Below are 14,659 nucleotides of genomic sequence, written 5' to 3'. Positions count from 1 at the left end.
ATATATATGTTGATTTAGTTTAGCAGCCCATACAATAAAATGTCTCTCTGTACTTATTTCATTCACAGTCAAACAATTCAAAGAAAATGCAATACTATACATACTCTCTATGTATTTTTCATCTTCACATGGCTTATTATTTTTTATACCTTTAATTTATGACTATCAGTACTCTGTCTCTTTATATACTTTACTTTTTAAAAAACCATTTTTTATTACAATTTCTTCTTTCTTCCAAGCCTACATACATTTCTTCTACACTGTGACGCATTTAGAGGTCTTTTTCATTTGACTCTGTTTTTATTGCATGTCTGTAATCATTTTTTGACCAGGAGCACTTTTTTCTTTTTCTTTTTTAAATGCTAAGCACTCCTGCCTGTTTGCTCTGCCCTGTCCAACATGGCAGAAGTATGTTCACTGCTTCTAAGAGTGCCCCAGCTTCATAGTTGTAATATGTCTATGTCACAACTAAGCAATTTATAACACATTGTTTACAGACGCCATTTAAGTGCTCAGCCTCCGGAAAGCACCACAACTGTTCTTGCAACTAGTACGAACCAGGAACCCCTTCCCTAAAGAAGCTGAGCAGCCTTTGCTGGCAATACTGAGTCCGGAAGACCTCTTTTAAAGGAGCTGATGTGCCCCTGCTTGCTACCAGCAATCAGAGCCCATCCTAATAAAAAATGAGGCTACCAAGAAGCTGCACTGCACTCTCTTCTTTTTTGTCCAGAATTTCTCATCAAGCTCTCTCAGGTTTTATGTGGATGTAGTTGCCCACATTGTGGCACCACTTGTAGGTAGAGACTGCTCTTTCATTTCCCAACAGCTCAGACCTGAAAATTAACACAGAAACTATATTAATTACAACACTGCTTGCCCAATAGCTTGGGCATATTTCTGGCTAACTATTATATCTTAAGTTAACCCTCTTCTATTATTTTATATTTTACCAGGAGGCTTAATGTTTGTTACCTCTTGCTTTTTGGGCAGCTACAAAGAGTCATCTTCCTTCTGCAGCTACACAGTATCTCTTTGACTCTGCTTACTTTCTTTCTACACTCTGCTCCAATTTCCCATTTGGTTTCATTCTGCCCTGCCTTAGTCCAAAAGCAGCTTCTTTATTAATCAATGATAATTAAACATATTCACAGCATACAGAGGGGAATCCCACATCAATCAAAGACAGTAGAGAGCACAGCTGAATCCTGACCATGTTAAGATTCAACAGGCCTGGGAAAACCCAAGATCTGATCTAAATCTAGGGTTTTTGGTTTATGGGCATTGAGATGGGCAGACATTTTTAGTGAACACCTGGGAAAGACTCACCAAAGATACTGGCACTGAAGAATAAAAACACCTGGCACTGGAGAAGGAGAAGTCCTAGTGCTGGAGATGGGGAGTGTAGTGGCAAAGGTGGGAAAGTGTCCCCAAGGCAGGGCAGCTAGGCTCACCTCTCAAACATTTTATTTCCCAACAAATTAGATATTAGAGAGATAGGTGGGATTGAGGGAGAGGCAAAGATATGTTGTCCTTCTCAGGAGAAAGGTCATTAAGCATGCTGACTACAACACGGCTCTGAAGGTAGAGCTTCCAGGCTGAGAAGGCAAGACAAAAGGAGACCTCCTCTTAAAGTCTTTACAAGAAGGTAGAGAGGAAGTAGGTCTTGCATTGCAGGGAATCAGGCTTCGTTATTAAGCAAACTGTGAGATGGACCACACATAACTTAGCATGGCAGCAGTCACAGAGATACTGGGTAGGCAAGTGAGACTGGTTCTGTGTGACCACAGCCAAGCTGCCTTAGATCCTGGAACTCAGAGGTTTGGGGTCTGTTTCCAGCAATGCTTTCAACCTTCCCTGTGAGAGAAGTGCTTTTAACTAACAGGGGTAAGCAGCTCACCAAAGGCCAACGTTCCATAAATCTCCCCACCTTGTAAAGTTTCATGCAAAGGAATTTAAATCTTTTAATCTCTCTCATGTGGTAAAATTTTTCTTAACCCACAGCACCCCTCACCCACTTTCCTGCCTGGGACAACTGATCTCTTCTTCTTCTACCCCACTTTCCTTCATTTCATTTGCACCAGCTCTTTAAGAATTAGCCAGTTGTGAAAGACTGTGCCTTCAGCCCCCAAGCAAGGGGAAAAACCCACAGTTGCCACCAGTGCTAGAAAGAAACTTAGTGAGCTTCCTGCCCAGATGTGCTAGTTAGCCTAGTTTACCCTTCTTGCAAAATGAAATTTCCTTTTCCGGTTACTTTCACTTTGTTTGCATGTTTTTTTTTTTTTTTTTTTTTGCACATGGATGCATCCAGCACCTGCTTAGGAACTCACAGGTTTGGGTGTTCCTGAATATTTAGTTTTATATAGTTGGCTTTGAGTTAGTAGCAAATACAAAAACATGGAAGATGGAAGTTATCAGCCACACCCTGACTATTTGGGGTGACTGCTGCAGAGGTGGTGTTTGGTTCACTGGATGGGTAAATCAGAGGCTGTGGTCTAGGTTCTAGCCATAGAAGTATACTATTCTTTGGATCTTTGTGTCATCCGTCTCTCACAATTTTGCATTCCTTAAATCCTTTCATATAATTTGTTTCCTACTAAGACCAAAAGACAAGAAATAAAGGGGACATGGGAAGGGACAGGAACCTTTCTCACTTTGCCTTTTTGCTGGCTGAGAGTAAAGAACTATAACATAATGGGAAAGATCAATGTCATTTGCAGAGACAATATTCCCTTTCTCTTAGAGTTATCTCAAAAAGAGCCTTCAGTCAGGATGTATACTGCCTTTGAATTTAACCATACCAATACTCTTCTCATCCCTAAAATGGATCAATGTTTCTTATAAAACCACCTTGCAATTTAATTTACCAAAGGAAATTCTTTAGGATATATAAGCTTGTATTTTCTAAACATCATCAAGCTTGCTTCACTTTTAAATTTTAATGTTCCAAACATATTTTTAATTTATTTTTTGATAATTCTCTGTAAATATAGTCAATCTCAATTCATGTTTTCTGGCATCTCCCCGATCTCATACTTTTATTTTTTTAAATTTTATTTCAATAAACCACTGAGTTTAATTAGCGCTTCCTCTATGTCAATGTGTCCACAAATGTGGGGCCGTTCCCCTAAAGAAAACTGACTTCCTCCCCTAGAAGCCATCAACTCTGAATGGTCACTCAGGTAGTGTGTGTGCCTCCTGCAAGCACTCTGTCATGCTGACTGAATTCCTCTTGTGGAGGCGCATGCACACAAGTCCAGGAAAGCAGGTAGCTGTAGCCACTGTGGCTGCATGAGTGCAGTGATCCTGGCATGCCCAGAAGACATTTCGTCTCGGTATCCCCAACTCTGGTTCTTACACTCTTTCTGCCCCCTCTTCAGTGCTCTTCTAGAACCTTCTGGAGAGGCTGTATGATACAGTTGCCATCCTTATGACTGCACATTTCACAGGTACTTACTGTCTACACTTGGGCCAGTTGTAAATATTGTCCATTGTCCACTGTCCAAAGAAACTCTGCAAGGGAACAGAGGGTAGGGGAGCTGCACTAACCCAAAAGTATGGCATTACATACTGACAAGGCTGCTTGATACTATGTCCATTTTAAACTTGTCTTACATTTTAAAACCGGTTGTAAAATATGGCCTTTCAACAATATAACTTCAAAAGCCACAGACTCATTCATGCTGCTATCAAGGCACTAGAGAATGTTCGCTGTAGGTGAGGATGGAGTAAAAACACTGAACTAGACTACTCCATGGGTAGAAAGAAAGATTTTTTGGTGATTAGATTGCCGAGGCTGTCTCTCAGGTTGGGGGAGGAGGGAAGAAGCAAAATGGCAAGAAAGCAAGCAGATTTTGTAGGAAGTCTGCAGGGTGGGTATCTTTGGGCTGATACAGATTGTTCAAATTGATGAGGAACAGATAATTTGATGACCTTATGAAGATAAATGACCTTTGGGGCTGGAATAAAGGAGGGCTAAGGTGGGTTTCTTTACAAGATCTACTTTCCTGGTAAACAGAAACACCTGTCAGGAGACTCCCCAGGGTGCTGAATTTAGGCTTCTAGTTACCTGATCAGAGCTCTTCTGTTAAAGACATTGTCAGCAGTACAGCCGTTTTGGGGGTTGGCTTTGGACAGAATATTTGCCGAGTTCGCTGCTGCCTACACTTAAACCTAAAGTGTTCATCTCTACTTAATAAACCCAATGCAGCTTCATACTGACTGACCCTGATTCTTTGGTATAGGTAAAATCTGGCTTTCCCTGAGTGGATAAGGTAATTGATCTGTCCTGTCCCTTTAAGAGACAAGTTCTGCCTACTCCATCCTGTGTGTCCTGTGCCCCCCAAGTCTTCTGAGGCAGCTTCCTTCCTGCTTGCAGCTCAAATCTCAAATCTCTTTCCTTTTCTGTCTCTTCCCGGAAAGAGGCAGCTTCTGCCTCTCTCTGTTCTCCCCACTTCTCCCCCAGTCTCTTTCTCTCTGCTCGTCTCCACTTCTCCCTTTCTTCTCTGTAACCCACTAAATAAATATCCAACCTCACTCTGCACGTCTCTGTCTCTCACCCACCATGTGGCTCTCTACCCCAGAGCAGCCGCCTTTGGAGCCCTGTGTTGTGGTCTTGTGGCATGTCTGTCTGTCTCTCCTCGTGGGACTGGTTGCCCCATCAAGGTCTCTCACCCACCACATGGCTTCCTTCCTGAAACTCATGGCCCACGCTGCCCACTGCAGTCACTTGGGGAACTATGCTGACCCATGTCTGGAAATGGCTGCTCATTTTTATTTAATCATTACAGATAAGACTGCAGGTGGAGGTGTTAGGCTGTGTAGCTACTATTGACACAACTATACCTAGAAAAAATGGAAATATAACTGTATATGAGTTGGTTTATTTTGTAGAAAATACAAAATAGTGGTTTACTTTACAAATTATGGGTAGGTACTGTTAAACATGTTTTTTTCTCTGTTTAATTCAACTGGATTTAATTCCTCGTGTTTATTGTTGTGTTTTTACAGAAGATCTTGATGATTTAAGAATGGAGGGCGTTACTACCCTGGTTCTTTCCGGGAGCAAATTTAACCAAGGTCGTCCTACGCACCCCGCTGAGCCACAGGCCAAAGTCACTCTGAACATCTGTTCAAGGTGTGCAAGGTAAAACATACAGTTGGTGTATGGTATATAGAGTTATCGTCTAGAATTTGATGCAGAGAGCACATTCGATGCAGAGAGCACATTTTATGCTAAGAGCACATTTTCCTTCTAATTGCTTTTGTTCTGACGCTGGCAAAGGAGTTAGTTTTGCGGTTTGTCTTTGTGCTCAAGGCCAGTCTGACCAATGATGAATCAAAGAGCTTAGCTGGTTGTTCCTTCACAGCTTGGACCGTGTGGAGTTTTCCAGCCTCTGTAGTACATTTCCTGTCTGCTCTTCATTTTCCTTTTGAGAGAAGAGTCAAGGGGCTTGAACACCCAGGGCCACCCTGAGTTGTCTGCTTAAAAAGTGTTCAGGTATAGCTCAAGTTCTGGTATGACTGGCCTTTGAGCCTGGCCCTCACCCTGTTCACCTCCTGGTAAGAATTTAATCAGTTTGAGGGTTTTGGCAGCTGGAAGCAGTCTTTGCTTACACTCCATGTGGCCCAAGAAGCAGCCTGGTTACTGCCAAGTCAGCTCTGGGCTAGAAGCAACTAGCCAAATAGCACCAACCAATTCATTCTTTTTTAGGAACTAAATCTCATTTGCGAAGGGCTTTTAAGTCTGTTTAAATGATAAAACAAGCCTCCTAACCCTTATGTAAATGGCGCAGATTAGCAAGGACAATGTAGTAGCTGGCCAATTTTATCTCCCTTCTTTCTGTCTAGCTGCTCTATTGTGCTGCTTGAGAGCGGATTAGTGGCTGGGAAGTGAGGAGAGGGTAAGGGGAGGAAAACCAAATCGGATTTTTGTAGCTTTTCCTCTTTGGCTTTACTCCTTTGAAATTTTTATTTTAATTGTCACTGGCTTAGGAAGGAAACATGAAGGAAACCTCTCAGAAAATCAAGGGAAGTTGATTAAGGATATTAGGAGAAACTCTGTAGTGCAATGAGCGGGGACATTGCCTTCGACGTGGAATCCTTCGGGCACTGGCTTTATATTTTTATTAGGACTGTGAAGAAAACTGCTAATTTTGTTTACCGCGCTTTTATTTTCCAACATAGGGATTCTCTGTGGAACTCACTCTGTAGACCAGGCTGGCCTCAGGCTCACCTGTCATTATTACAGGCCGTCTTATGGCAGAGAGTTCTTTGGCTGTTTGTCTTCAGCTTTATGTTATGTTTGTAAAAATACAATCTGACTGGATTGGGTTGATGCTTGGTGTTTCATAACATTTATAGTTGTGTTGGATCAAGATGCGTGTTCTCCTCAGAAAGGAATGCCTGTCAAAATATCTTGCTAAACTATTCAAGACTGAGTTGAGAAAAGGTCAAGCATGTGCTCGGAGCTCTTCATCCATCCACTTTCAAAACGAGAGAGTTGGATTGCAGTCACAAACAACCTGTGTTTAAAGTGAATCCGTAACTGAATTTACTCAGGAACTACTCAATCAAGTAATAGTTGGGTTATTGGCGTGTCTGTAACAGAATGTAGACGGGCGTACTTACAGAGCAGAGGCAATACAAAAGTTTTCATAGAGAACATACGCTGGCTGTTTGAGTGACAGGAACACAGAGGGCGCATTCTCAGAGAGGACTGCCTCCTGAGAAGAAACGGATGGCCCATTAGAATAGGTAAGAACTTACTCAGTTTTACCTCTGGAGTCACTTGTGCGGGGTACTTTTTGGGAGATCAATAAGCAGACAACACACTGCTTATTCTTCCATAATAAATTTGTCCCTTCAGGGCTCAGCTCCATGAGAAAGAGGGGTTAGGACCTAATTGTTTGAAATAAGGCTTTGAAAGAGGAAGAGGAGGACAGGTATTCTGGGAGGAAGACACCTGTCTTGCCTCAGGTGAGAATAATCTGTGGATGGGGTGTACTAGGACCCCAGACATTCAGTGACCTCCAAAACCACCCAGGGCGATGTCACAGGATGAATTCCACAGACAAGGCAGGTTGGCTGCGGTTCAGAAAATGAGTTTATTATAGCTGAAGATGTAAGAGAAACGGGGCGGACAGAACTCGTGCATAATGGCAGCAGTGGGTTCCAAAAGGGGACTTCCACTGTTAGAAGTAAATACGGAGCAGCAAAGAAAAAGAATTCAATAGGGACAAACTTTACTTCTGCTCACAAGCATATACTACTCAGCAAAGCAGAAGAGCAAGTAAGCAGACAGGAAGTTCAGGTGGTTTTATTCTAAAGCTGGCGGTGTCTGTGTCGCTCCTCACCTCACAGTCTTTTGTGATTGGCTGTTTTTTAAAAGACTCCACACAAATGAAATGAAGGAAAACTAAGACACTTCAGTTCTAAGATTGTAGCAAGGACTTTGTGAAAATAAAATTTTTACAAGGTTGGAGAGATAAAAAGATTTAAATTCCTTGTTATAAAAAAACCTTTTTCTTTTACAGAAAAGACAACTATTTTAGCTTTTTTTTTTTCCTTTTTTCTATACTCCCAAAGGATTTATCTAGGGGTTAATAAAACTTTACCAGGTTTGCGGCATGCAAGGATAGCCTGGACAGTCCAGTTGTCCCACCTAGAATATCTTCATGATCCTTTCTCTACTATGGTGTCCGTACTGGACTGGAGGTTTGGGAACACCTTCCAGGACCCCGAAAGTGTCTAGTCACATATAGCTTCCAGGCTGCTGTGGTCCTTTATGTCTATGTAAAAGATGAATAAAGATTGAAAACAAGAAATCAGAACTCAAAGCAGTTCCCCTAAACAGTCTTAGGATTTCTGTTCTTTGACCAGGACAGAATTACTCATAGAAACAGGGACATTTTTAATGTCGAGCCAACACAACTCTGGCTGTCAAGGATGAGAGCAGACTGGCATCTTTCTGTGGTTCCCACCCTACACTTCCCGACCAGCTTCTTTCTTCGGTTCCCAGAAGCAGCACAAACCACTGGGTCAGGCTCCAAGCAGCCAGGGTCCCATTGCTGAAGACTGAGATATTTCTGTTTTCTCGTGTGACTCAGTAGTTACATTTTAGCATTCAAGCTATCCCTTATAGAATCTTAAAGTAGTATTAGTCACTGAACAAAGGCATCATTTTAGGTGCAAACTCCTATTTTAATGAACTTTCAAAGTGTTCTTTTTTTTTTTTCAGCTAAAACTTCATGGCATCCAGAGAGGCATGCTTTTCTACCCTCTTACCTCCTCCCCCTTTCTTTTTTTTTAAATTTTAGTGAAAATAGATTTTTTTCCCCTCACATAAAATATCCTGATTACAGTTTCCCCTCCCTCTAATTCTCTCAGTCCCTCCACACCTCCTTTCCCACCTGGATCCACTCTCTTTCTGTCTTTCTTTAGAAAACAAACTTAAGGGATAATAATAAAATAAAACTAAAATTCATTAAGAGCAAAGAAAAATTTACAGATCAGAACTGGACAAAACAAAGGAACAGAAGGAAAAGAACCCAAAAGAAAGTTTAAGAATATGAGACCCACATTTTCAAACCCTCAGGAATTCCATAAAAGTCGCTAAACAGAAAGCCGTAATTCATACATAAAGAACCTGGTGAAGGCCTGTGCATGTCCTGTACTTGCTGCCTTAGTTTCTGTGAATTCGTATGAGCTTTGCTTAGTTAAAGAGACCTTTGTACTCTTTAAGTCCTCCATTTGCTCTAACTCTTAAAATCTTTCTGTCTCCTCTTCCATGAGTTTCCCTGAGCTCTGAGGATAGGGACTGGGAGGTGACATCTCATTTAGGGCTGGGTGTCCCAAGATCTGACTCTGCATAATGTCTAGCCGTAAGTCTTTGTATTTGTTCCTATCTACTGCAGGAGGATGCTTCTCTGATGATGTCTGAGCAAGGCACTGATCTCTGAGTATAACAGGATGTCATTTTATAGCTACTTTTTTTATTGCCTTAGAGCAGTAGCATTTGGTTTTACCCTAGGTCCTTGGCTGTCTAGTCTCAGGTTTTTAGTTAGAAAACCACTGACAGATATTGTTTTCATCTTGTTGAGTGGACCTGAGGTCAGATATTGGTGAGTTATTCAAACAAGCTTTGTGCCACTATTGTCTAGCAGGTAGAACATTGTAGATCAAAGAGTTTGTGACTAGCTAGGCATTTCTGTTTCTCTTTCAGTATTTTGCAGAGTACCTTGCTTGATCAAAGATACTAGGGCAGAGAGGTAAAGGCTCTCTCTAGGAACCCAGCTTGATTTCTCCGTGTTCAATGAGTTGTTCAAGTGTTGTCTTCAGCAATGGGGCTTTGCCGTCAATTTGTGGAGAGCAACTTATAATCTTGGCAATAGCTTGAGTTGTTTGGGGATACCCACAGGACCCCATTGAGTAACAACTCAACTAGACGTAACCCAGTCCCAATACTCAAAGCTTCATTTGTTGACAAGAGATGTCCATTTGGGACTCCGTTTCTCCCATTATTTGGTGATTTCAAGTTTCCACAGCACCCCTCAAGCAGCCCTTAATTTTAGCTGTCTCCATTGTATTTTCTCTTTGTTTGCCTCTCTCCTTCCTTCCACACTTAATCCTCCCATTACAGCCCCCCATCCATCTGTAACTAACTAACTAACTAATAAACTAACTAACTATTCAATTTCAATTTCTTAACTATATCTATCTGTCGCCCAAGTCCCTCACTCTGTGACTAACCTCTGTGTTTCTACAAATTGTAGCTTGTTTATCAATGACTTAACAGCTAAGATCCACATATAAGCAAACATATACCTTATTTATCTTTCTGTGTCTGAGCTACTTCAATCAGAGAAAGTTTATCTTTTTCTGATTGTTTGTTTGTGTTTTCAGTTCTAGGCTTTTACCTGCAAATTTCAGGAGCTGTCCATTATTGTTTGTTTAACAGTTGAGTAAAAACGCCATTATATAAATGTACCATATTTTCTTTATCCAATCTTCAGTTGACATTCAGGTTGTTGCCACCTTCTGGCTCTCATGAACACAGCATCAATGAACAGACAGCAGGAAGAATGAAGGGAAGTTGAGGAGAGAGAACTAGAATGTCAAGAAAAGCGGATTTTGGTTGTTGCCCCAGTACATAGAAGAGAAACCGAAAGAGGAGGGAGGAAAAAATTGGTCTTTCAGAGTTAACAGTGAACATCTGTGAGCAGCTGCATTTGGAGAGGCTTTGTAATTATAATATGTCGGTATCTTATTAAAGTGATAGCTTTCCTTCCATCTTTTTAAGATGTCCTCATGTCTGTCTTGTTTCCTGAAGTTTCTGGAATAAACAACTTTCCTGAGATGTACTTTCCTGTCCGTGTGGTTGATAGGTCTGTTTGTGACTCTTGAGGGAAGATTCAATAGTATGTCTTCAAAAATCTTAAAATCTTTTGAACAGAATTCATCTTCCCTGGTTCATACATTCCCAAGAAGGGGCTTGAAGAAAGTTGAGGTCATTTGGAAGATCTGTCTGTAAGCAGCTAAGGGAAGATGGTTTCTGTGTTAGTTCCTTTTCTTACCTCTCTGACGAAATACTTGCCAGAAGTCATGTCTAAAAGGAAAGGTTTATTTGGCTCATAGTTTGGGTCCATCATGGTAGAGAAGTCATGGCTGGAGCAGAGTGTGGCAGCTGTTTGTATTGGAACAGAGAGATGTGAACACTGGTCTCAGTTCTCTTTCTAACTTTTATGCACTTCATGCAGTGCAGGTCAAACCACCTCAACCAACCTAATCTAGATAATCCCTCACAGACGTGCCCAAGATGCTGTCTCTTTGATGATTCAAGATCTTGTCAAGTTGATTGTCAATATTAACCATCTTAGGTTCCCAGTGCAGTTTCTGTTTCTCAAAGCCTTTAGGTGAAATAGCCAATATATGCAAATAGCAGATAGCCTAGTTTTGAGGTGGTATATCCTGTACTCCTTCAGCTGGAAAACAAGATGTGCAGTGACTGGAGGAAGGACTCCTATAATGGATGGACCTTAATCAGGATGCTGAAGGAAGGCTTCAGGGTAAGAGGAAGACATGATCCCAGATGTTTCAGGGCCAGCTGTAAGGATTTGTGCTGTTAACTTGACTGGTTTTAGAATCACCTGGAATGTTGGTGCTGTGGATGCCTCTAGGAGGGTTTTTTCAGAAAGGATTAACTGGGAGGGAAGATCCATCCTGAACATAGGTAGCTCCAGTCCTAGTCTTGGAGCCACGAGGAAATTGAAGGAGGAAACCAGGAAGACTGGTGAGCATGAGAATTCTTTCTCTGCTTCTGTCTTGACATGAGATGAACAACTTCCCCCTGTGTTGGTTCTTACCTCTATGACATTCTGCTGGATGATACTGGGCTAAGAAATTATGAGCTGAGCATTCTGAAACTGTTAAGCCAAAATGAATATTTCCTACTTTTCATTGTTTTGTCAGGCATCTATCACTGTGATAAAAATCTGATAAATAAATAGACTATTGTAGGCCTTGGCTTTGGCAACTACAAAAAAGCAAGATGTATGATTTACTTTTCTATTGCTGTGACAAAACCATGGATGAAGGGTTTGTCTGGGGCTTTGGTTCCAGAGGGATAAGATTCCATCACCATCTTGGCAGGGGTGGGTGTTATAGCAGTTAGAGGATGGCTGGAGCAGAAAGCTGAGAGTTCACTTATTGAACTACAAGCACACATCACAGAAAGAGGGCCCTGGGAATGGTGCAAGGCTTTGACAGCTCAGTGTTGGCCCCCAGTGACATACTTCCCTCATCAAGGTCTCAGCTCCCTAACCTATCCAACAGCACCACCAACTGGGGACCAAACATTCAAATGTACGAGTCTATGACTGCATTTCTTATTCAAAACCCCACAAAGTTCCTAATTCAGATGGACTGAGTGAGTCAGAGATCCAGTGTTACCAATTAGACCAGCATCGAGAGAAAGACTTTTCTGCTTAAGATCAGGACACATTGGGTTGTTCTCTTTTTAGGTACTTGTTTCTAGAAAGGAAGAGAGACATAGAATTCAGTCTCATTTCAAATTTCACTAAAATGAACACATATAGAATTGATAGGTTAGAAAATATAGGAATGTTAATGTTAAATGGCATTGCTTTACCAAGACCCACCAGGACTTACAGAGATTTGAAGTCAAATTTAAAGAGGGACAGCAGAGATCTTACCTTCACTCTATCAGCTGGTGGCAAGTAACACAGGAAATATTCACAAAATCTAGGTCCTCATCTGTGAAATGGAGTTCCTCCACTCTGGAGCTAACCTGTAAGGGTGAATGGTTGAGATCGTTAGAAAACTGAGAAAGGAATTAATAGTCTTTATGGGAAAAATCACAGAGATCCCTCAGGACAGTATGTAGAAACACCAGCCCTTCCAATAATCCCTGTTCTGGGTGCATATGGAAAGTGATTAAAAACCTTATCCAAAGACACAACCTCACAGATCCCTTCCAGTCAGAAGCCAATGAAAGACATACATGATCAGTAATAAGACACTGTTGCTATTGACTGAAGCATTGGAGAAATACCCAATCACTGCTCTTCCTTGGGGTTTTCAAGACATCTACAAGGAAATAAAGTCATCACTTTTTAAAAGTCCCTGCTGAAATTACCTGGTGAGAGTGAGAAGGAAACACGGAACATGCAACAAACCCGCTTAGAAGTTTATTAGAGAGGACGTGTACAGACCTGGGGAAGTCACTGTGCAGAGAGAGAGAGAGAGAGGAGAGAAAGAGGAGAAAGAGAGGAGGGGGGGGAGGAATGGGGGAATAGGGGGACGGAGTGTCCAGCTTTTAAAAGCTGCCTAACACATGCGCACAGAGGGTTGATGTGACTACAGCATATGCAAATAATGGGGTTTACACATGTGCACAAGGGCTTAGCTGAGTCATACGTGGATGATGTAACCATGCATGTGTGTGAGTCACGCGGGGTCCCTGCCTGAGGGCACATGCATGGCCCTAGAACCCAGAAGTGTCAGCCTTATTGTGGCTGAAATCATAGCACCTGCCACGTTACTTGCTACAGAGTATTTAAAAGATTAAGAACAACTTTAAGTTGTTGATTAGCATACTTACAATAAATAAAAGGCCTGTAGGGCCTTTAAATATTTCTTGTATGATTAGGGGAGTACAAATGGAAGACATAAGTATTTCAAGATGAAGTTGTTCAGAGTCAGACCTCTTAGTTCTCTGTTCTGTTGTGAATATTGACATAATCTATGTAATTTGAACTAACAGATGGCATCATTTGACAGCTCAAAAATTCACAGTTACTAGATAAGTGATAAGTGATGACCAAATGTATAATATTCCTGTCTAGAACATCTCATTGCCCTCTCCCTCAGATCAGAAAGGGAAGAAGCCAGTAAAATGTCATTTTTAGGTAATAGAACATTGTCTCTGTGGAGTATAGCAGTGTCCTTGTATTTGTTGATATTGTCTGTTTGGGTGTAGATTCTTATTCAGACATTGGCCGCCATCTTATTTTGTCTTTGGACCATCCCTATGGAGCAATTTGAAATCTTTGGTCAAACTGGGGAGTCCCATGATCTGATTTACTTGTGTAGGAAACACATTTGCTATTCTCAAACGAAATGTAAAGAAATGTAAAGTGTTGGTAGGCCGATAATGCAAGGTTCTGGAAATTACCGGCAAATCCTCAGTGTTTTAAAGGAATGGTGTGGGATTTTTGTTTTATTTTGGTTTTTTTGTTCATTTTGAAAAAACAAACAAACAAACAAACAAAAAACCTCTTTTACTACTAAATGTCCTAAGTTTTTGTTTCAAGGTAATAGCAAAACTGCTTGAGGTCAAGGTAAGCAGAGAAATTCTGGTGTTGAGGCACCCCATTGCTGTTTCAGTGAAGGTTATAGAACATTCTAGAAAGACCACCCGTTAGTTCTGTCTGTCCCCTGCCACTCTGAGGAGTTAAATCTCCTTTTGTGAACTTGTGCCAGGAAGTTCCTGGTGGTAGGATGCCATTTGCTTTGATGCTGCAAGTGTTTGCATTCCATCGTGCTTAACATCAATTGTGAACAAAACAGCGCCGGGGAGCTGAAAGCCATCTTGAAAGAAATTAAATTACAGAGAACATACAGCGAGGCTGACTCAGAGCAGGCAGCCTCAGAATCAGAGAACAAATTTGTTTCCAAATACCTTGACAAATTTCAAAACTTGTCCGCCATGAAACCAAAAGTTCCTTATGATTTCTCTTTATCCCCGTGGTAGTAAACTCTGAGAGTGGTTGTAACTCAAATTGCTAAAGCAGAAATAGATTATTTTGGGTCATAGCACTCTGAGAAAAAGGCTAGTGCCAAATCCTTTGTGAACTAATTGTAAACTATCCGTCTAGGATTTATTGGCTGATACGGTATCTGCACGAATAATCACGCATTATGTTCCGTTCACATGCACGTACATTTTGTCTGGCTGCTTATATAAGACTTAATTCAGTAATTTGCTATCAAAAGGAATGGTGAATTAAGGGCGGCATGAACTGAAAAAAGGAAAACAATCTTCGCTGGCTTAAACTTCTTTATTTAATTCATGTATTTACATACTTAATAAAATTGACCTTCTCATTGAAAGGAATAAAGGATTCCACTAGAGGCTTATATG

The 14,659-nt window shown here is 41.2% G+C and overlaps 1 protein-coding gene across 1 annotated transcript in view; it reads left to right on the top strand.

Moving 5' to 3' along the window:
- The window catches only part of CUNH8orf34 (chromosome unknown C8orf34 homolog), a 365,453-nt gene that overhangs the window by 219,992 nt on the left and 130,802 nt on the right, over positions 1–14,659 (top strand). Inside the window, exon 8 of the mRNA XM_050142135.1 lies at positions 5,008–5,143. Coding sequence (XP_049998092.1) covers positions 5,008–5,143 — 136 coding nt within the window. The remainder of the gene's footprint in view (positions 1–5,007; positions 5,144–14,659) is intronic.

The sequence above is a fragment of the Alexandromys fortis genome, unplaced genomic scaffold (genome assembly GCF_014885135.2).
Source record: "Alexandromys fortis isolate MF-2015 unplaced genomic scaffold, M_Fortis_MF-2015_v1.1 scaffold_41, whole genome shotgun sequence".
Classification (NCBI taxonomy): Eukaryota; Metazoa; Chordata; class Mammalia; order Rodentia; family Cricetidae; genus Alexandromys; species Alexandromys fortis.
Note: the sequence above shows the minus strand (reverse complement) of the source record. Positions and strands in the feature narration are given on the sequence as shown.